Raw genomic sequence first — 23,117 nt, 5'->3', positions numbered from 1 at the left:
CCTTGCCCCCTCCAAATCTAAGGAGGAAGTAGGGCACGGAGGGGGGGAGAGGTGAAGGGGGGAGGAATGTAGGGGTATGATTAGTCAGCGTGCGGGCGCAGTGTTCTGGAGGCCCCGAGTTCACGTCCCGCCCGCCGCTACAAGCTGACGTGTTTAGTCACCGCCACCGTTGCCAGGTCATGGTACTCAGAGCATAGTATTTACCGGTTTCTGACGCCCATCTATTGCCAAGAAACATCAGGAATTAACTATTTTAGCGATGATTATAAGTAAATATCGTTTTTGGGGTCTAGGAGACAGTTTTGGGGTCGGAAGTCGGTAAATATAAGAGCCTGGTGGTCGGACTCATCTTGTTATGGCGCAGGCAAGTGTTTACAGTGGCGCCATCTTGCTTGGCTTATGCTGTCCCGCGGATCACGATTTCTATTATCTTTAGAGCCCAGAGTCCGGGTTGATAGGTGGTCTTCAGGACAGCACGTGGGTAGTCTCAAGGGGCTATTACACTGGGCAAATTTTTCGTGGAACTTCAGTCAAACCACGATTTCCGCTGGCGTGGTTCTCATTAGTTTCTCGTTATTGCTGATGATGATGATGGTGAGTAATACCGTCGTCCTTCACTAAAATCTATCGTTGCTTTGGAAGATCGTGGACACGTCAGAAAACCACAGAAACACGAGAACCACGCCAGCGGAAATCGTGGTTTGACTGAAGATCCACGGAAAATTTGCACAGTATAAGACTACCTACGTACTGTTCTGAAGACCACCTATCAACCCGGACTCTGGGCTCTAAAGATGATTAAAATGGTGATCCGCGGGACACCATAAGCCAAGCAAGATGGCGCCACTGTAAAGACTTGCCTGCGCCATAATGGGTTGGGTCCGACCACCGGGAGCCACCAAGAGAGCGTAACGGTACCATAGGCGGAACGTTAACAAAATTATGTATTTATCTTCCGTATTCCTGACAGAGCCCAGTGTATGAGCTAAGTGTTATTTTTAGACTACATGAATGGCGGGTATATTTCATTCTATTTCTGTATGATCAATATTTCTTTCATTATCTCCATCCATAACATTCCGTAGTCATTTGCTTCGTGATTTCTTTTTTCAATTTCCTATTTCTTTGTATTTGAGGGAAAAGAAGGAGCAGGGGGAGGAGGAGGAGGAGGAGGAGGAGGAGGGATAGTGGTTGAAGAGAAGGAAGGAAGGAAGAAAGGATGGGAGGAAGGAAGAATAGAAAGAACAGAACGGACAAAGGAACGAAAGAACGAGTGAATGAATCAAATAAACTAATGAATGAAGGAGGGAAAAAGAGAGAGAAGGAAGAAACGAAGCAAAGAAGGAAGGAAGGATAACAAGAAACAGTAACAATGGAAAGGAAAATAATAATTGGAAGGAAATAGAAGGAAGGCAGAAAAGGAAAAATAGTGACGTAGGAAGGAGAGAAAGGGATGGAGAAGGAGGAGGAAGAGGAGGAGGAGGGAACAAGGAGGAGAATGAAGATATGAGATGACGATGATGATTATGATGATACTGATGATAATGATGATGAATAAGAGGGAGGAGCGGGAGGAGGAGGAGGAGGAGGAGGAGGAAAAAATATGATAAAATAACGTGTTTTTTTGTAATTGAATAAGACGAAAATAATCAACAATAACCAAGAAAGGAAATTTTGTGCAGAGACTAAAAAAACAAAACAATATTGCAAGCATCTAACTGTGTTTTATTACCAACCATTTTGTTATTCTCTCTCTCTCTCTCTCTCTCTCTCTCTCTCTCTCTCTCTCTCTCTCTCTCTCTCTCTCTCTCTCTCTCTCTCTCTCTCTCGTGTGCAATTCTGGGTCATTTTCTCACGTCTGTCTGTGTCTGTCTGTCTGTCTGTTTGTCTGTCCCGCTGCCTATTTTTTCCTTTTTTGTGTGTGCGTGTGTCCATCTGTTGATCTGTGAGCCAGTGCTGGTCTCTCTCTCTCTCTCTCTCTCTCTCTCTCTCTCTCTCTCTCTCTCTCTCTCTCTCTCTCTCTCTCTTGCCATCATCCCGGCGCGCCTAATGGCCGGAAAATAGCGACAAATAGCTCCAATATGTCTCCTGTCACAGCAAACTTGTGGGAAGGCGGACCAAATGGCAGCCCAGACGCGGCTCTTAACTCAGGAAGCCAAGCAGAGGAACGGAGGAGTGTGTTTAGAGGTGGGGGGGACATGCAGGAGACGCGGGCTGGGAGAGGATGGAAGGGATCATAGGGGTTCAGTTTCTTTATGGCTCTTTACTCGTTTTCTCTTTACTCTTCAAACACAGGGGGACATGTTTGAGACGCGGGCTGGGAGAGGAAGGAAGGGATTATAGGGGTTCAGTTTCTTTATGGCTCTTTACTCGTTTTCTCTTTACTCTTCAAACACAGGGGGACATGTTTGAGACGCGGGCTGGGAGAGGAAGGAAGGGATTACAGGGGTTCAGTTTCCTTATGGCTCTTCTTTACTCGTTTTCTTTACTCTTCAAACACAGGGGGACATGCAGGAGACGCGGGCTGGGAGAGGAAGGAAAGGATTACAGTGGTTCAGTTTCTTTATGGCTTTTCCTTACTCGTTTTCTCTTTACTCTTCAAACACAGGAACAGAGGAGTGTGTGTTTAGGGGTGAGCGGAACATGCAACGAGCTGGGAAAGGGAGGGAAGGAAAGGGATTAAAGGGTTCAGTTTCTTTATGACTCTCCCTTTCTTGTTCTCTTTACTTTTCAAACACAGGAACAGAGGAGTGTGTGTTTAGGGGGGTGGGGCGGGACATCAGCCGAGACGCGAGCTGGGGGAGGGTGGAAAGGAAGGGAATTGGACTATAGTGGATGGCTTTCATTAGGACTTTTCTTTACTTGCTCTTTCTTTACCCTGCCTTTTCTTTTCTTTATTTTTTCTAGACTATTTTTTTTTTTTTTTTTTTTTAGGGTAGTTTTAGGTGGACCATATTCTTCCTTGTGGTGATGACGCCCCAGCGACTGCTTTTCTGACCCCAAAACGAGCGGTAAGGGAAAATCTGTTAAAAAACTCAAATAGCCAGGTCAGTTATTGGCATCAATCCCGCGATTTTTCAAAAGATATCTGACGATTATAAGTATTTCAAAATTTGCACAGGCAGGAGGCGCGGCGCGTTTACATTCGAGCCTTTGAATTTCTTATCAGATACCACTTGCAATGTGAGGCCGTGTTTATCATTTGGTTTAGTATTACTCCCATCAGTAAATTTGCGGAAGATTGTTAGAGAAATACCTTTTTTAGGTTTTGCTAAAACGTCATGTGTATTTAATATTCATCGAAAATATAAAACAGTTTTTAAAAAGTAAATGATACGTTATTTTTCATAATGATGCACTTTCTTATTACAAACTGTTAAACATAATATTAGCAAAAAAAAAAATAACATTTGAGTGGTTACAGTTTCTTACTTTGACGAAATATCAATAAAGAAAACAAGTTAAAGTTACATTGAAAAAGTATTGGTAAGTGCAGCGACTACAGACACATATGTACTAATGCGTAATAACAGTATGTGGAGTAACGCCCACTCTGTCACGCTTGGCGGACGCCATAACCTTCAAGACAAGCACAAGTCAGTATCCGCATTTGTGAATTCCAAATTCTCATCACTGTTGCCACCCTCGCTTCCTCCTTCCCCGGTTTCCACATAATCTTCCATTCTTCACCGTCACGACACATCTTACTCCTGAACATTTAGTCAAGCGCAAATTCTTCAGTGTCAGCTTTTATGATCTCCAAGCTCTCAATCCTTGTCGCCACACCCAGACTTCCTCCACTTGATTTAGAGACAGACAGCACGGCAGCACTAACCTCCAAAAGAAAAGCGAGAGCGTTCCAACTAAGAAAGTTTTGTTCAAGGTGACTATCTCCAAAGCTATTCACGGCTTGCTTAAAATATTTGATAAATTACAGTGGAACAACACAGGAATCAAGGTAGACTGGAATACCTTAACAGCCTTAGATTTGCAGATGACAACCTTTCAAAGTGTGTTAGAGGAAAACTTGCATAGGACGATCGAGAAACTCCAAAGTCTGAAATCGTAAGGGAACACTTTATCACGCTACCTATTTTATTATACACGGTGTACCTACCTATCGATGCGTTAAAAAGATATATGTGAAGAAAACTAAGGTTATGTTAATAAAGAAAGTCAGTAGACAGGACACCAAATATTGATCAGGAACAAAACACAGGAAAAGGTGGAGCAATGCGACTCTCCATCCGAAACTGACCTCTGTTTTTTTTTTTTTTTTTTTACAGTAAAGGAAGCAGCTCAAGGGCAAAAAAAAAAAAAAAGAAGCCTGATAATCACTCCCCCTATGTGTGTATGTATGTATATATATATATATATATATATATATATATATATATATATATATATATATATATATATATATATATATATATATATATATATAAAGTGTACAGATGAGTGCCCAAAATAGAGGTCAATTTCTGGAGCAGAAGTGTCTATATACTCTCCTCCACTACCTCTGTTTACTTATGCATGAGCAGCGCGTAGCGTGATTTTTTTGTTTTTTTTTTGTTTTTGCTTTACTACCCTTGAGCTGTTTCCTTCACTGTAAAAAAACAAATCTAGGACAAATAATAAGCCACAACCAACCCGCGTAAAATTAATCACTTTAGGTAAACAGAAGGATGACGTGAATATCAGCCTGCCTCTCTCCCTGATGATGAAGGCGTACAATCAATGCATCCCGCCAGTCCTCACATACGATTCAGAAACTTGCCGCCTCACAAAAACCTCAGCAAGCTAAGATGCGTACAAAGAGGAGCGGCGAAAAAAATGCTGAAAATAACATAGAGACAGGAAGCGAGCGTCATGCCATAGAGAACAGACAAAGGTTGAAAGTATTTTAATGACGATGCTGAATTAGAAGATGAAATAGGCAGGTCGTCTAGTCCGTGGAACTAACAACAGATGGGCAACCTAAATTACGGACTGACAACCCATAAACTGTAGAAATCAGGGCAGACAGGGGACCAAGTGGAGGGATGAATTTAGAGCATTTTCGTAGCAGGACTGAGTGCACCAAAGCCAGAAAGAGCAGTGGAGGACGTTGGGAAAGGCCTTTGTCTTGCAGTGGCCTAGTAATGGCTGAAGAGCATAATTCAAAGCTAACTAGAACACTTTAACATTTAACAGGATGATGAAAAGAGTATCGAGACGCCGCTCCTCTCGAAATTAGCCTCTCTTGGCCAATCTTCTGAACTCTTTATTATAGAGGCAGTGTTTAGCGGGCTTTTTTCTAATTAATACTTTTTTTGTTTTGCCCTTGAGCTGCTTCCTTTACTGTAAAAAAAATATACTTTGTAGCCAAGACTCGGTTAAGGTTTGCCAAGTGCGCGACCACAATCTTCACTTGTAAAGTACTTAATATTCAACAGACACAGAGGGTCCTAAGTTACCTAACACAAGAATCTTTAACTCGACCGTAATAATACTAGGAGGCAAAAATTCAACAATTCTTTTACAATCTTTTTTAATAGAGTTCCCGTATATTACCACTTCTCCAGCCACACCTTGCAATAATTCTCTCTCTCTCTCTCTCTCTCTCTCTCTCTCTCTCTCTCTCTCTCTCTCTCTCTCTCTCTCACACACACACCTTACTAATATCTAATGCCGTCTCGACAATCTTCATCTTCATCAGACCTGAGACTCAAGATGCCTTTCCAACTAGAGCGATCGTCTATTTTTGGCTCCGTTTTCTTCTACTCTACTGACTGGGTGAAAGCGGCCTTTGTGCGAGCTTTTCTTTTTCTTTTTTTATTCGGTCATTTGTCTTTCTCGCGTAGTGTGTGAACTAAATGATACGTCACATCAAAGAGTTCCATCCCACCACCTTAAAAGATTTTCCAAGATTCCAGTTACTGATACGATCCACACTTTTTTTTTCCCCGTTTGTATGTCCAAGAGTTCATCCCCCCTCCTCTCCCCCCCCCCCACACACACTTCTTATAGTGATAACAAAATAAGTTCCACGTAAATCCATTCCTGTGAACCGCCTCTAAGTGTCCAATCATTGCAACAACCCATATGTTTTATTATTTTCTTTTTATTCAAGAGTTGTGTCCCCTCCCATCCTGGACCCATATTTTCAAACGGTTCGAGGCTTACACGCCCAATTCGGTAAAGCTTTGGTAGTGGTTGTGTTAGCATGTCCATGGTTAGTGTATGAGAAGATTCTGGTAGAGGTTGTGTTAGTATTTATATGTAGAGTTTTATGAAGAGTTATATGAAGAGTATCAAGACACCTCTCCACCTGAAATTGACCTCTCTTTTGGCTACTCTTTTCTTTTCTCTAATATGGGAGCGACGAGCAGCAGGCTTTTTTTTTTTTTTTTTTTTGCACTCTTTTTGTTGCCCTTGAGCCGTCTCCGTTGTTGTAAAAAAAATGAGCCTAGTGATAGTTGGACAAGGCCTATCGATCCCCTGGCCTTCGTCTTCCCTTTCACCTAACTACATACTTTTTTCTGCTTCCTCCGCTCCTCAAGCCGCGTTCACATTATCTCGTTCTGCCTCCAAGCATCCACAGCCCTAATGATCCAGGCACACCCACGCTGCTTGATCTCCTCCATTCATGCATCGACACGCACAACTTGTACAAACTAGGGGTGGGCAGGTACCGGTACCAGTACCGGTACTAACGGTACCAGCTAAACGGTACGGTACCGGTACCAGATTGCTCGGTACCGGTACCAGTTGCTCGGATTTATTTATTGGATTTATTGATAATTCTTCATGTCCGATTTTTTTTTTAGGTTGCTAATAAATATTGTTATTGTTATTAGACTATGATCGAGTACATCCATAATAACTATACATGCTATTTTTTTTATTGAAAAAATAAATATTCACTTCATTCAGAGAGCGAGATCGAGAGATCACCACTTAGTAAGTGGATATCTCGGTGATATGGGAAGTGGGTACTCGATCATAGTCTAATAACAATAACAATATATATTAGCGTTTTCTAAAGACTCGTGGGACTCACTAACTTTTAACCCAAGACTTCATTTTCTTTTTACTTGCCATTGTTAAATTCGTATGACTCGTTAACTTTTAGAGAGAGAGAGAGATCATATTTATCCAATAAAGCATTAACGAAAAAAGTTTGAATCCCTTGGCGAGAGTTTCTGGCTGTAAAGAATTGCATGATGAATTATATAAGATGATTAAATATTGGATGTGTAGCAGGCGAGAGAGAGAGAGAGAGAGAGAGAGAGAGAGAGAGATCACCATTTAGTGAGTGGATATCTCGGTGATATGGGTACTCGATCATAGTCTAATAACAATAACAATATTTATTAGCAACCTAAAAAAGAAAAAGAATCGGACATGAAAAATTATCCACTAACTCCAATAAATAAATAAAATAATGGAAACGGGAGCTGTGATGGAAACGGAAAGCAGGACAAAATGGTGGGAACTTGGGGAGACGGTCAGCGGGGCAGTGACTCAGCGTCTACACACAGGGCTCATACCGCATGGAGGCGGGCGAGCACCGAGCGTCACTCCTAACGGCAATGCGCAGTGCCGAGTGATCATTAAGCTTCCCGGAACCCAAGTGATCATGATGCTTCGCGGTACCAGTACCGATAGCAGTTATCGATACCAGGTACCGGTACCTGGTATCGATAACTGATACTGGTATCACAGATTTATTTTTCAATAATTCAGAGAGAGAGAGATTTACATAGATTTAAATAGAAAATTAGACCACACAGACCCCATGGTACAGACTAGGTGGTCTGTCCTTAAACCTAAGTGATTTTACATTAATCAGAAGGCTCCTAAACGTTGCATTTCTACTCTAGTTGATATTAAGTTGAAGGAAGAGAGAGGGTTTTCCTTCCAGGAAATTTGTTTGGGAATTTCATCAGAAGTCATTAAGAAAAAAAACTCCTTTGGGTACCGGTACCGGTACCGGTACTAACGGTACTTGAGTTTTCGGTACCGGTACTACCGGTACTCAAATTAACGGTACTTGCCCATCCCTAGTACAAACGTCACTGAGAACATGACCATAGGCAAAATAAATTACCCATAACTCAGGCACAAATGTTCTTCGCAACCACAAGGCTTTCACAACGACCGCTACATAAATTTTCCTCACGCGAGTGGCGGGGTGTTGTGTGGACGTGTGTGGTGGCTTATTTGTGTGCGTGAAAACCTTGTCCAACGCAGAGATGGGACCAAACGGGGACACGGACGCCGAAAACTTGTAGCTGCATGATTATGTGTGTGTATGTGCGTGTGTGTGTGTGTGTGTGTGTGTGTGTGTATATGTGTGTGTGTGTGTGTATATGTGTGTGTGTGTGTGTGTGTGTGTGTGTGTGTGTGTGTGAGAGAGAGAGAGAGAGAGAGAGAGAGATTGCCAACGTTAGAGAAGTTTATTAAGATTATTGTGTGTGTGTGTGTGTGTGTGTGTGTGTGAGAGAGAGAGAGAGAGAGATTGCCAACGTAAGGGAACTTTATTAAGATTATTGTGTGTGTGTGTGTGTGTGTGTGTGTGTGTGTGTGTGTGTCATTGGTTACGGTATCAGTAATCTAAACAAAATGTGTTCTAACGTTCTTACAGGTTCGTTTTCTGAGACACTTTCGGCTCCCACAACAGCTGTTTCCCAAGGCCACAAAGGAGGTGTCCGGTTCTCGTGAGTGTTTCCCACGTTCATGGTGCAGAACCCGTAATTGTCAAGCCATTACTGGACTCAAAAAACTACCCATGGAAACACCCACAACATCACCTACGAAAACCTTATCAAATGTAGGTGTGCAAGATCCGAAATGTTTCAGAATTTTGGCTTTAGCTCTGAGATATGGCTGGCCGATTGAGGGACTGCCTGATCTCTGTGCATGTGGAGGAAAGCATTCAGAGTGGTTGTGCAGGATAAGTCACCGTTTCAGTCACCTAAAGAGTAGAGGAAACTTAATAGGGAGGAGAGGGAAGTCACCTAGTCAGAACGGGTGATTTTGCATACTGTGAAAAGAGTAAACAGTCGAATATATGTGAGTTGCCGTACCAGATAGAGACACCAGCAGACCCTCGGGCGTGTATGAGAGGAAAGAGCCAGTAGTCTGTGAGAGTAGGTAGCAAGAGTTACTTATTAGACAGTTGCACCAATTATCTTTAAACGTGGTATTAGTATTTATGAACAGTTATGTGGCTAGTTTGGTGCTTTAATTCCATTTTTTGAGACGGAGATGGTCAGAAATGTCGGATATATACATTTAAGTCGACATATTAGAAGCTCACTCGTAAAAAAAGTTATATGAAAAAAAAAAAGATAACCACGCCTTGAAAAACGGGCTAAAAAAAGACAAATCAGCCACGGTATTTTTTTTTTTTACAGCAAAGGAGACAGTTCAAGGGCATAAAAAAAACAATAATGAAAAAATTAAAGCCCGCTACTCACTGCTCCTAAGAAGAGTACGGAGGAGTGGTCGAAAGATAGGTCAATTTCGGGAGGAGAGGTGTCCTGATACCCTCCTCTTGAAAGAGTTCAAGTCGTAGGCAGGAGGAAATACAGTTGAAGGAAGATTGTTCCAGAGTTTACCAGCGTGAGGGATGAAAGAGTGAAGATGCTGTTTAACTCTGGTAAGGGATCTGAGTCGAAAGTCGAGTCTAGCGAGGCCGCGGGAGGAGGGGGGAAGGCATGCAGTTAGTAAGTTCAGAAGGGCAGTCAGCGTGAAATTATCGATAGAAGACAGGAAGAGAGGCAACAAGGCGGCGGAATCAAAACGTAAAAAATCCAGGCGTTAGTTATTTATAATGAAAACAGTAAGTTATTGGACAAGTCAGTTATTAGCAGAGACCAGAAGGAGCATGAGAAAGACCGAAAGGAAGGAAGAGAGTGGGAGATGATGAGGAGGAGTGCCGAGAGGAAGGAGCTGCTACGAGGGAGAGAGAAATGAAGAAATAGTAGTAGTGAATAAAGATGAAGAAATAGGAGAAGAAAAAGAACGACAACAACAACAACAACAACAACAACAACAACAATAACAATAACAAAAGGAAGAAGATAAACGGAGAAATAGTAGTAATGGATAGAAGGTGGAGAAAGAAAAGAAGAAGAAGAAGAAGAAGAAGAAGAAGAAGAAGAGAAAGAGGACGAAAGACGAAAACGAAGAAGAAAACGAAGAAATATAACAACAACAATAACAAAATGATGATGAAGTGCAAAGGAAAGAGAAAGAAAACCATGTGTGTGTGTGTGTGTGTGTGTGTGGTGTTGATGGCTACTGTTTACGTTATAAGCTTCACGTTCAAGGCTGCGGAACACACCTGCTGGTAGTGAGTGATGGAACCAATTACCGGCAGGTGGCGGCATAAACGAGCCGCAACAAATAAAGCAACGCTCCAACACCCTCGACTACTCTGTTCCGCATCACATTAGACAAAGTTCGGAATCCACAGACGTTTTCCCTCCCACATCAACTCTTTCCAAAGGTCAAAAAGGAGATGAGTCAGAGTTTCATGAGTGTTTCTTTACGTTCATTGTCCAGAAGAAAGGTCAAACTAACACCAGGGCCATCAAACACACACACACACACTATAAAACCTGGAAGCTCCCAACACGACATCCGCACAGAGTAAGAGAGAAGAGGTGTCCAGTAGATTTGATGAGCCCATAGTGAATGCGTTTTAGTCGTAGGAAGAAAAGATATAGTAGCGGAAGGGCCGCTCTCAAGTGTAGCAGTGACAGGGATGAAGGATGCTGATTAACTCTTGTATTAGGAGGATGAGAGCACACTTAGAGCACTGATGAAGGATGCTGATTAACTCTTGTATTAGGAGGATGGGAGAACACTTAGAGCACTGATGAAGGATGCTGATTAACTCTTGTATTAGGAGGATGGGAGCACACTTAGAGCACTGATGAAGGATGCTGATTAACTCTTGTATTAGGAGGATGGGAGCACACTTAGAGCACTGATGAAGGATGCTGATTAACTCTTGTAATAGGAGGATGGGAGCACACTTAGAGCACTGATGAAGGATGCTGATTAACTCTTGTATTAGGAGGATGGGAGCACACTTAGAGCACTGATGAAGGATGCTGATTAACTCTTGTATTAGGAGGATGGGAGCACACTTAGAGCACTGATGAAGGATGCTGATTAACTCTTGTAATAGGAGGATGGGAGCACACTTAGAGCACTGATGAAGGATGCTGATTAACTCTTGTATTAGGAGGATGGGAGCACACTTAGAGGACTGATGAAGGATGCTGATTAACTCTTGTAATAGGAGTACGGGAGAACACTTCTAGCACTATCTCGATTTGCTACAACAGTCTGGACGTTTTAAGCGATCACGCAGAGTGCATAGACTTGAATCGGGTTTTAGTGTAATATGCAAAACCAAAGCGTGTCAAATGTTAAAGTCTGACTTTTGTTAAATGAAGTACATAAAATATCTCCTTTTGTCATTTCTACTATTTGATTTACTACAATGTTCACAATTATCTTATTTTGCCACACATATTTTGGTGAATTTTGTTATATGTGCAGAATTTTGTGATTTCAAAATTCAGTTTTTTTATGAAAGTACAATTTTTTTTCCTTTTTCCGGGACTACATTCACGATATTTCCGAGTGTCCATAATGGCCTCATTCAGCGGGTGGCGGCGGTACTCGTCGTGCCTCACGCGGCACCAGCGGGGAGGCGCGGCCGTCACGGATCTTGCCGCGAGTACCGCGCTGGTTAGCGACGGAAATTTCCTTAAGGCCTTCGTTTGGCGTGCTGGACTACCAACTGTGACGAGTTTGCTTTCACAGACTTATTTTAACCAAAAAATAATATATATATATATATATATATATATATATATATATATATATATATATATATATATATATATATATATATATATATATATATATATATATATATATATATATATATATTGTTCGTACAGGATCGCTCAATATGTTATGTTCCTTACAGAATTTTCGAGACAACTGATCTCAAACATTACCTATCCGCTACTTTACTGCAAGATTTATAAGGAAAACGAGTATACTGGGATGGAAAACTATCATTAGATAAAGTAGCTACTGTTTATAAGCCAGAGTTTTATTCTGGAGAATTTGTTATGTCATTTACAGAGTTTCCTCAACAAGTGTTTTCAAATTTTACCTGTCTGCTACTTTACTGCAAGACCAGACGAGTGTACCAGGATAGAAAGTAAACATCAGTGTTTACACATAAGTCTGCGTATCGTTCAGGGGCTTTGGTTATGTCCTTTGTAGAGTTTGAGAGGCCAGCGATATCAAAAGTTACCACTCTGCTACTTAACTGCAAGATTTATAAACAAAACAAGTACAGTTGGATGGAAAACAAGCACTAAGAGCTTCAACGCCGCTCTGAGCGTTTGGTTTCGTTTCCTATAGCCTTGGGTGCATCACCCCAAACACTCCGTACTATATCACGGCGGAGTTAGCAGACACCGCGACGCCTGGACTGGAAGAAGTACACACACCACACACGTAAAATACTGCTTAAAACTTTCCCTCGTTCCCTCTACTTTCGATGACATACTAGCAATTTTGGGCCACGGGCTTTGGGTGGCCTGTTTCCTTACCTACTTCTTCCAGGTAACTGTCTTCTCTTCTCCCTCCCTCCCTCCCTCCCTCCTTTCCTTCCTTCCTCCCTTCTCCAGCCCTCCCAACCCCGCCGTCCCTCCCTCCTCTGTTCCCTATTTCCCTCCTCTTTTTATCCATGCGGAAGCTAATTATGGTAATCATTAGATAAGAGCGAGAGAGAGAGAGAGAGAGAGAGAGAGAGAGAGAGAGAGAGAGAGAGAGAGAGAATGATGATGATGAAAGAAAAAAAAAAATCCCATCAAAACGCCACATCCTGAAGTGACGTCACGAGATTCATCCCTCAGTCGGCCAATCAGTGAGCAGAACGCGAGGCAGCGAGGAGGAAGCCAGCCAATCACAAGGCGGCCTGAAGGTGTAGTAGGAGCAAAAGGAGGTGAAAATTGTGCTCAGTGAGTGTGAGATGATGTTCGTGAGGAGGAGGAGGAGGAGGAGGATCTTGAATAACGCTTGCTTGATACGGGAAATGTGGAAGTAAAAATCTGACAGCCAGCATGCTTGGGGAGGTATGCCAAGACGTCACTACCGAGCCGGCACTGCTTCCCCTGGACGGCGAACACCTTCGGTACAGGACAGCCAATACCTCACAGGAGGCACGGGTTGATGTAAGTGCCCGCGGATTCTGGGTGCGCGGACAGCGGGCGTTCATGGACATCCGCATATTCGACCCGATGGCTGCCTGTCACCGTGAGCTGCCCCTGCAAGCCGCCCACCACAGGAACGAGCAGGAGAAGACAAGGGTATACGGTGAAAGAATCCAACATGTAGATCAGGGCAGCTTCACCCCCCTCGTCTTCACCACATCCGGCGGGATGGGTCCCAGGGCCCAATGCTTCTACACACGCCTCGCGGAACTAATCTCAGAAAAGAAGCATCAGCCAAGGAGCCACGTTGTCGCCTGGATGAGGTGTCGCCTCTCGTTCTCCCTGCTCAGGTCGGCCATCCTATGTCTCAGGGGCACCAGACACTCTGGCCCAAAAGCCACCACCATCTCCAATATGGACTATGAAGCCACAGTGGTGGAGAGTGACATTAGGGTGGGTCGGGAGTGACTTGAGTAGGGAAGGACAGGTGGATCTGGACGTAATCGATGATAGGTGATTTAGTGCTAGGTAGTATTAGTGATATGGTTGGATGCCACAGTCATTAGCAAACAGAGTTGGGGCTAATGACCTCCAAGCTATGGAGCCCTCCATGATTATGTGTTGGGAAAATAAACATGGGTGGAGGTATCATTTATGCAGTAGTACTGGTACTGGTGGCGGTAGTAGTATTAGTAGTATTAGTAGTAGTAGTAGTAGTCATGCCATGACATGCAAGAGAGGAGGTTTCGTCTGCAAGAAACATGATGAAGTAAGAGACGTAACAGCTCAGATGCTGAAAGAAGTCTGCCACGACGTGACTGTGGAACCCATGCTGCTCCCTCTGCATGGCGAACACCTCGCCAGACGCACCGCTAATGTTTCGAACGAAGCACGAGTGGATGTTAGCGCCAGAGGGTTTTGGACTCGTGGACAAAGGGCATACTTTGACATAAGGATCTTTGATCCCATGGCCCATTGCCACAGAGACCTGACCCTTGATGCAGCCCACAGAAGAAACGAACAAGAGAAGAACAGAGCATATGAAGAAAGAATACAGAATGTGGACCAGGGCTCCTTCACCCCGGTAGTATTCACGACGGCAGGAGGGATGGGACCAAGGGCGCAGAGCTTCTACGCAAGACTCGCCGAAACACTGGCGGATAAGAAACAGCAGCCAAGAAGCAGTGTGGTCGCCTGGATGAGATGCAGGCTGTCCTTCTCCCTCCTGAGGTCAGCCTTGGTCTGCCTGAGAGGAACCAGGTCACCTGCACCCAAAACCACCCACATTGCTGACCTGGACTTTGAGGCGACGGTGGTTGATAGTCGTATCAACCACAAGCTCTGTTAGCTTAAAAATAATATGTTTAATAAGGTTTGTAATATTAAATAAAGATGGTTGTCGGCCACAGTCATTGGCGGGGTGGGGCCAATGAATTGCTTTGTGAAAGGATATGAGAAAATATACCGCTCACAACGCAACTGTAATAGATGGAGGCCCGTATAAAAAAAAAAAATAATAATAAAAAAGTAGTAGTAGTAGTAGTAGTAGTAGTAGTGGTGGTGGCGGTAGTAGTAGTAGCAGTAGTAGTAGTAGTAGTAGTAGTAGTAGTAGTAGTAGTAGTAGTAGTAGTAGTAGTAGTAGTAGTAGTAGTAGTAGTAGTAGTAGTAGTGGTGGTAGTAGTAATAGTAGTAGTAGTAGTAGTAGTAGTAGTAGTAGTAGTAGTAGTAGTGGTAGTGGTGGCGGTAGTAGTAGTAGTAGTAGTAGTAGTAGTAGTAGTAGTAGCAGTAGTAGTGGTAGTGGTGGCGGTAGTAGTAGTAGTAGTAGTAGTAGTAGTAGTAGTAGTAGTGTGGAGGAGGAGAATATAATAAAGAGTATAGGAACAAAATAATAAAGACTTTACATAAATACTAAATGCGAGACAGACAGACAGACAGACAGATAAACAGACAGACAGACAGACAGACAGATAAACAGGCAAACAGACAGACAGATAAACAGGCAAACAGACAGACAGACAGACAGACAGACAGACAGACAGATAAACAGGCAAACAGACAGACAGACAGACAGACATAAACAGGCAAACAGACAGACAGACAGACATAAACAGGCAAACAGACAGACAGACAGACATAAACAGGCAAACAGACAGACAGACAGACAGACAGACAGATAAACAGGCAAACAGACAGACAGACAGACAGATAAACAGGCAAACAGACAGACAGACAGATAAACAGGCAAACAGACAGACAGACAGACAGACAGAGCCCGCAGCTTTCCAAAACACCATCTCCACCACCACCCTCACAATTTTGGCAGACACTTACCACCAGAAAATCACAGGATTCAAAGTAATTTCAGGTTGGTTACCCTTTCGAAGCCCTCTCTCCCTGGCACCGTTAGCTTCATGCTGGGCTTGCTTTTTGGGTGCAGACGTGTGGTGTGTGCAAGCGGTGGAGTGTGTGTGGGAGGGGACGATCCTAGAAAGCAGTAGTAGTAGTAGTAGTAGTAGTAGTAGTAGTAGTAGTAGTAGTAGTAGTAGTAGTAGTAGTAGTAGTAGTAGTAGTAGTAGTAGTAGTACGGGTTAGGTTAAGTTAGGTTAGATAAGGTAAGGTAAGATATGGTAAGGTAAGGTATGGTTACGTTAGATCTGATTAGGTTAGGTTAGAAGTAGTAGTAGTAGTATCCTGCTCATAACTCACCGGAAGCCCAAACGTCTCCAATGTTTAACGAAACCTGTCATTAAGCAATACGATTTCTCTGACGAGTTCACACACTATAATTTTCAGACCATTACATCTTTCATTCGTTCAGGTCCTCCACATTTGGCGCCGATTATTCTTATTCTCTTCAGGTCACGTTTCGCTTAGTGGACACCAATGAAACTTTCTTGGGGGGTCTTCGCATTAAAGAGAAAATGAATCAGGTGGAGAACTTTTGATAGACATTTATACAACATAATGGATAGTATAATAGTAACCTGCCACTCAATCTGAGGAGAAGGATGTGACACTGGTGAATCCTGTCAGTCCAAACCTTAGCGCTGGTAGAATTTATACCCGGCCTGAGAGAGGAGAGGTAAGGCGAGCCAGGCGGGGTGATAGGGAGACGGGAAAACATAAATCGTCTCTAAACGTTTATAGGCAATACGGTTCAGAAATTTGGCTGATAAAATATCGTAACCCGCATAAAACAATCCCCTAAGTCATTTTTCAGCGAATTCCAGGTTTTTGTCTACATCAATTTTTTAACACGTGACGCCCGTTTTTGTATAGCTGCCTTCGTCATTCAGGGTTTGAGTGTTCTAGAATTGGCCTTTTCATTTCTGCCTAAATATTAAGCCAAATGAGATGATGACAGTTTGAGTGTTCTAGAATTGGCCTTTTCATTTCTGCCTAAATATTAAGCCAAATGAGATGATGACAGTTTGAGTGTTCTAGAATTGGCCTTTTCATTTCTGCCTAAATATTAAGCCAAATGAGATGACGACAGTTTGAGTGTTCTAGAATTGGCCTTTTCATTTCTGCCTAAATATTAAGCCAAATGAGATGATGACAGTTCTTTTCCTATTTCCGGTAAAGTAGAAAATAATGACTTAGGCGGTTTGCTTACGAAGGTGACAAATATGTAGACGGACAGCTAAGAGGGACACGAAGATGAATGGGGAGAAAATCGCAGCACCGAAATCCCTCTAAGAAACGCTATATCCTGTCAGTCGCAACATAGGGATCAGAAACTTGGCTTATAACATATTTAGATGGACAGCTGAGTAAACAAAAATGGAAGGAGAGAAAACTGCAGTACTTTAAACACTGTCAGAAGTGTAATATTCTCCCAGTCCCATCGTGCGGATCAGAAACTTGATAAATATATAGACAGACAGCTAAGAAGTACACGAAGATGGAAGGGGAGGAAACTGCAGTACCTTCAACACTGTCAGAAATGTAGTATTCCCCCAGTTCCATTTACAGATCAGAAACTCAGCTTATAAGATATTTAGATAGAGAGCTAAGAAATACACGAAGATGGAAAGGGAGAACACTGAAGTACCGAAATCACTCTAAGAAATGCTTTATCCTGCCAGTCCCAACATATCAGAACCCTGGCTTTTAAAATATTTAGACAGAAAGCTAAGGAGTACACGATATGAAGGGCATAGAAAATAGCAGGATCATAACCACTGTAAGATATGCAAAGTACAGAAAGTTTTTGTCGTGTGATCTAAGGTTTTGTTTTGATTCCATACATATTTATGCTCACCTCAACCACTTTTAGGAAAGCAGAGAACAGAAAGGTTTTGTCGTGTCATCTGACCCTCACCCATGTTCACGTAGGATCACTTTGTGTGTGAGATTGAAACATGGAAAATAAATTAACACACACACACACACACACACACACACACACACACACACACACACAGAGAGAGAGAGAGAGAGAGAGAGAGAGAGAGAGAGAGAGAGAGAGAGAGAGAGAGAGAGAGAGAGAGAGAGAGACGACTCTCAAACCCCAAAATATAAAAAAATAAAGTATAATAAACAAAAAATAATTTTAGTTAAGCCCAAACAACCACGCCCAGTAAAACACACACACACACACACACACACACACACACACACACACACACACACACACACACACACACACACACACACACACACACACACACACACACATAATCGGTTTCTGTCCCACCTGAAGAGTGTGTGTGGGAGGGAGGGGGGGGGCTGGGGCAGTTAGAGGGGGAAGGGGGGCGGGGGAAGGGGAAAGGGGAGAGGGGGCGTGTCAGGGGCTAGCCGCGTCCATAGACCCGTCCTCATAAAATTCCGTAAGGGAAACTACTGGCTGGGAATCGCGAGTTCAGTACATGATCAGACCGTGGGTGAATAGCACACACACGCAGATAATAATATACTTGGCAACAAAACTAATCCTCCTCCTTCTTCCCCGTCCCCCCCCTCCTCCTCCTCCTCCTCCTAGCATAACAAAACTGACCTTCTTTTATATATGGGTTATACAGTCGAGGAGACTCTAATTGAAGGGTTGCGTACTGGCTACCACGCACCAAACGTGTGTGTGTGTGTGTGTGTGTGTGTGTGTGTGTGTGTGTGTGTGTGTGTGTGGGTGGGTGGGTGGGTGGGTGTGGGGGGGTATGTCACGTATGTGTGTGTGTGTGTGTGTGTGTGTGTGTGTGTGTGTGTGGGGTGGGGGGTTGATTTTTTTTTACAGTTCTTGTGTTTTGAGATGCGGAAATAATGTGTGTGTGTGTGTGTGTGTGTGTGTGTGTGTGTGTGTGTGTGTGTGTGTGTGTGTGTGTGTGTGTGTGTGTGTGTGTGTGTGTGTTGATTCTTTTACAGTTTGCAGGCCTATTTTTGTGTTTTGAGATGCGGAAATAATGTGTGTGTGTGTGTGTGTGTGTGTGTGTGTGTGTGTGTGTGTGTGTGTGTGTGTGTATTGTCTCTCTCTCTCTCTCTCGATAATGGCACAAAATCTAGGAGTAAACAAATAAGTTCAGACTGCACCAAATTTTGCTTTACCAACGATGTAGTGCGAGAATGGAATAAACTCCCTCCTTCAGCGGCACAGTGCACCACGATCGACCCCTTTAAGAACAAACTCGACCGACACTTCCTTCACCTTAATATTTGCTTTGGTAGATATGGCGAGTCTTGGTGGCATTCGATTTGACGTACCTCCTAGTCTGGACCATAGGGAATTTGTGGTCTGGATATCCATGTAAATCTATGTAAATCTCGTACCCCTTGAATACTAAACGGTTTAATATTATGCTGAATCCTTTGATGAATGGTTTGATAATACTGAATGAGATGATCAGTGGTTTAATATAATGAATGCGGTGACGATGAATGCTTTGATGAAGGGTTTATTAATACTGAATGAGATGATCAGTGGTTTAATATAATGAATGCGGTGACGATGAATGCTTTGATGAATGGTTTATTATTACTGAATGCTTTAATGAGTGATTTAATAATGATGAATGCGGTGATGATGAATGCTTTGATGGATGGTTTATTAATACTGAATGAGATGATCAGTGGTTTAACAACAATGAATGCGGTGATGATGAATGCTTTGATGAATGGTTTATTATTACTGAATGCTTTAATGAGTGATTTAATAATGATGAATGCGGTGGTGATGATGGTTTAGTAATACTGAATGCTTTAATGAATGGGTTAATAATAATAATGAATGCGATGATGAGTGGTATGACAATAACGAGTCCGGTGATGATGATGGTTTAATGATAATGAATGCAGTGGTGATGATGATGGTTTAATGATGATGAATGCAGTGGTGATGATGATGGTTTAATGATAATGAATGCAGTGGTGATGATGATGGTTTAATGATGATGAATGCAGTGGTGATGATGATGGTTTAATGATGATGAATGCAGTGGTGATGATGATGGTTTAATGATGATGAATGCAGTGGTGATGATGATGGTTTAATGATGATGAATGCAGTGGTGATGATGATGGTTTAATGATAATGAATGCAGTAGTGATGATTCTCGTGGTGAATTGCCGTCCCGTGAATAAACCCCGGGCAAGACTCACTAACATTATATGCATTGTGTTAGCAAGGTCCGATTACTATGAGATGACCCTTGTTCCAGCTCCACTCTTGAACAGTCATTTTACATTTGTCAGAGTTCGTTTTCCTTCGTGCAAACACTTGGTATTGGCACAAGTGACCTTCGCTCTATTGGTATGACTCAGTATTGTTTCGTAGTGCATGACTGAGGAACGTGTAGCGCCCAGGAACACTTTCTTACCGCGGGCATATTCTTTAACAACTTAAACAACAACAACAACTACGGCTACTGCTACCACCGCTGCTCTGGACGAGAAGGGAAAGAAAGGGAAGGGAAGGGAAGGGAAGGAAAAGGAAGGAAAGGGAGTAGAGGGAAAGGAAGGAAAGGGAGGGGAGGGAAGGAAATGAAAGGGAAGGGAAGGGAAGGGAAGGAAAGGGAAAGGAATGGAAGGGAAGGGAAGGGAAGGGAAAGGAAGGAAGGAAGGAAGGGAAGGGAGTAGAGGAAAGGAAGGAAAGGGAGGGGAGGAAGGAAATGAAAGGAAGGAAGGAAGGAAGGAAGGGAAGGGAAGGAAAAGGAAGTAAAGGGAGTAGAGGGAAAGGAAGGAAAGGGAGTAGAGGGAAAGGAAGGAAAGGGAGGGGAGGGAAGGAAATGAAAGGGAAGGGAAGGGACAGGAAGGGAAGGGAAGGGAAGGAAAGGGAAAGGAAGTAGCAGGGAAGGAAGGGAAGGAAGGAAGGAAATGAAGGAAAGGGAGGGGAGGAGAGGAAGGAAAGGAGAGAGGAAAGGAAGGAAAGAGAAGGAAAGGAGAGAGGAAAGGAAGGAAAGTAGAGAGGAAAGGAAGGAAAGGGAGGGAGGGAAGGAAATGAAAGGGAAGGGAAGGGAAGGAAGGAAGGAAGGAAGGAAGGAAGGGAAGGAAGGAAGGAAGGGAAGGGAAGGAAGGGAAGGAAGGGAAGGAGGAGGGAAAGGAAGGAAAGGGAAGGGAGGGAAGGAAATGAAAGGGAAGGGAAGGGAAGGGAAGGGAAGGGAAGGGAAGGGAAGGGAAGGAAAAGGAAGGAAAGGGAGGGGAGGGAAAGGAAGGAAAGGGAGGGGAGGGGAAGGGAGGGAAGGAAATGAAAGGGAAAAGAAGGGAAGGGAAGGGAAGGAAAGGGAAAGGAAGGGAAGGGAAGGGAAGGGAAGGGAAGGGAAGGGAAAGGAAGGAAAGGGAGTAGAGGGAAAGGAAGGAAAGGGAGGGGAGGGAAGGAAATGAAAGGGAAGGGAAAAGAAGGGAAGGGAAGGGAAGGGAAGGGAAGGGAAGGAGGGAAGGGAGTGTGAGAGGAAGAATCAAGGTATAAACTGGAAAACGTGTGAGGGATGATGTCAATGAAGGAAGGAAACATGCACTACCAGGCAAAGTATCCAGAGTACGGCCACACTTACTTGAAAACACGTGCTCCTCTTCCTCCATGGTTAACACAGGCGGCTGCTTCTACTCTCATGAACTTGAAAACACGTGCTCCTCTGCCTCCATGGTTAACCCGTCCGCTGCGATTGGCACGGATTCGACTTTCACTGGTAGTCTGGTAACATATAGTCCCAGGTCCTTCTCTGCTTCTGTGGTGGATAGTGGAGTGTTTCCCATGTGGTATCGGTGTGCTGGATATCCTCTCCCAAGGTGCAGGACTTTACATTTTTCCTCATTGAATTGTAGCAGCCACTTTTTGTCCCATTCCTGTAGCTTGGTGATGTCTTCTTGTAGGAAATCCGCGGTCAAGGGGTTAACACAGGCGGCTGCTTCTATTATCATGAACTTGGCCACCAGCGTTCGAGCAAGACGCCTGAAACGTAAGAATATTCTGCCTGAAATTGTGTGGGTTAACTCTAGATATACATATAAGAATGAAGTCCATTTCTTACGTACTTAGCTGTGTATGGGAGAGTTAAGCATTATGAAGCGTTAAAATACTGATAATATGTGATTCAGGAATGCAGGGGACGCATGCAAACTTTTGAAGCGCCTGGAATTAAAACGAAAGTGCTGCATGAAATTGTCTGGATGAACTATTGGAATGTATACACGAATGAAGCCCATCACTTACCTAGCTGGGTGTGAAGACTTTTACATAATGAAGCGTAAAACGTAAAAAGAACGTGCTACGCTAAGTTGTGTGGGTGAACTCCGGGAATGCAAACACGATTGAAGGAGAGTTTAATATTATAAAACCTTAAAACACTAATAAGGATGTCTAATTCAGGAACGTATGTGTCTTCCAGAGAATCCAAACACAAATAAGGCCCGTCACTTGCTTAGGAGTATGTGGAGGTTTAACATCATGAATTGTACAACACTGATAGTACTGTGTAACTCATGAATGCAAGTGTTTTCCCGGGACTACAAACATGACTGAAGCCCATCACTTAGCTGTGTAAGAGTTTAACATTATAAAGCAATCAAACTCATCAGCTCTCCTTCTCCTACTGATAGTCTTCTACCTTTAAAATTCCGTCGCGATGTTGCCTCTCTTTCTATCTTCTATCGCTATTTTCACGCTGACTGCTCCTCTGAACTTGCTAACTGCATGCCTCCCCTCCTCCCGCGGCCCCGCTGCACACGACTTTCCACTCATGCTCATCCCCATACTGTCCAAACCCCTTATGCAAGAGTTAACCAGCATCTTCACTCTTTCATCCCTCACTCTGGTAAACTCAGGAACAGTCTTCCTTCATCTGTATTTCCTCCTGCCTACGACTTGAACTCTTTCAAGAGGAGGGTATCAGGACACCTCTCCTCCCGAAAATGACCTCTCTTTCGGCTACCTCTTTGGATTCTTTTTTAGGAGCAGCGAGTAGCGGGCTTTTTTATTATTATTGTTTCCTTTTTTATGTGCCCTTGAGCTGCCTCCTTTGTTGTAAAAAAAACTAATAATGATGTGTAATTCAGGTATGTACGTGTCTTCCTGGGAATCATAACACAAATAAACCCCATCATATACTTAGCTGTGTGTGTAAGAGTTAAACATTATGAAGCGTTAAAACAATGATATTAACTTGTAATTAAGGGATTTATGTGTCTTCCTGGGAATGCAAACAGGACTGAGGACCACCATTTAACTCTGTGTGTATGAGTTCGACGTTCAGGAATGTATGCGTCTTGCGGAGGGGACGCATCAATCAGAGGACAGCAAGCATTTCGCATTTCGCGGGCTTCAAAGGTCTGGGTTTCAATAAAAGGTCGTTCAGAATACTTGGTTCGTGGCAAGTGGCTGAGGCGGCTGACACGCCTCACTTTTCCTGTCAGCTGTGCGACGTGCTCGATGCCAACACCCTTTATCACTTT

At 43.3% G+C, this 23,117-nt stretch overlaps 1 protein-coding gene across 1 annotated transcript in view; it reads left to right on the top strand.

The window, feature by feature from the left end:
- Nucleotides 1-1,588, top strand: part of LOC126984742 (fatty-acid amide hydrolase 2-like) — a 111,680-nt gene extending 110,092 nt beyond the window's left edge. The window contains exon 13 of the mRNA XM_050838767.1: nucleotides 1-1,588. This exon is cut by the window's left edge and continues 81 nt beyond it. Within this exon, the coding sequence (XP_050694724.1) occupies nucleotides 1-21 (21 nt within the window). The 3' untranslated portion in view covers nucleotides 22-1,588.
- Nucleotides 1,589-23,117: the final 21,529 nt, after the last annotated feature.

Source organism: Eriocheir sinensis, chromosome 57 (assembly GCF_024679095.1).
Source record: "Eriocheir sinensis breed Jianghai 21 chromosome 57, ASM2467909v1, whole genome shotgun sequence".
Lineage (NCBI taxonomy): Eukaryota > Metazoa > Arthropoda > Malacostraca > Decapoda > Varunidae > Eriocheir > Eriocheir sinensis.
The sequence above is the reverse complement of the archived record's forward strand: the minus strand, read 5'-3'. Positions and strand labels throughout refer to the sequence as shown.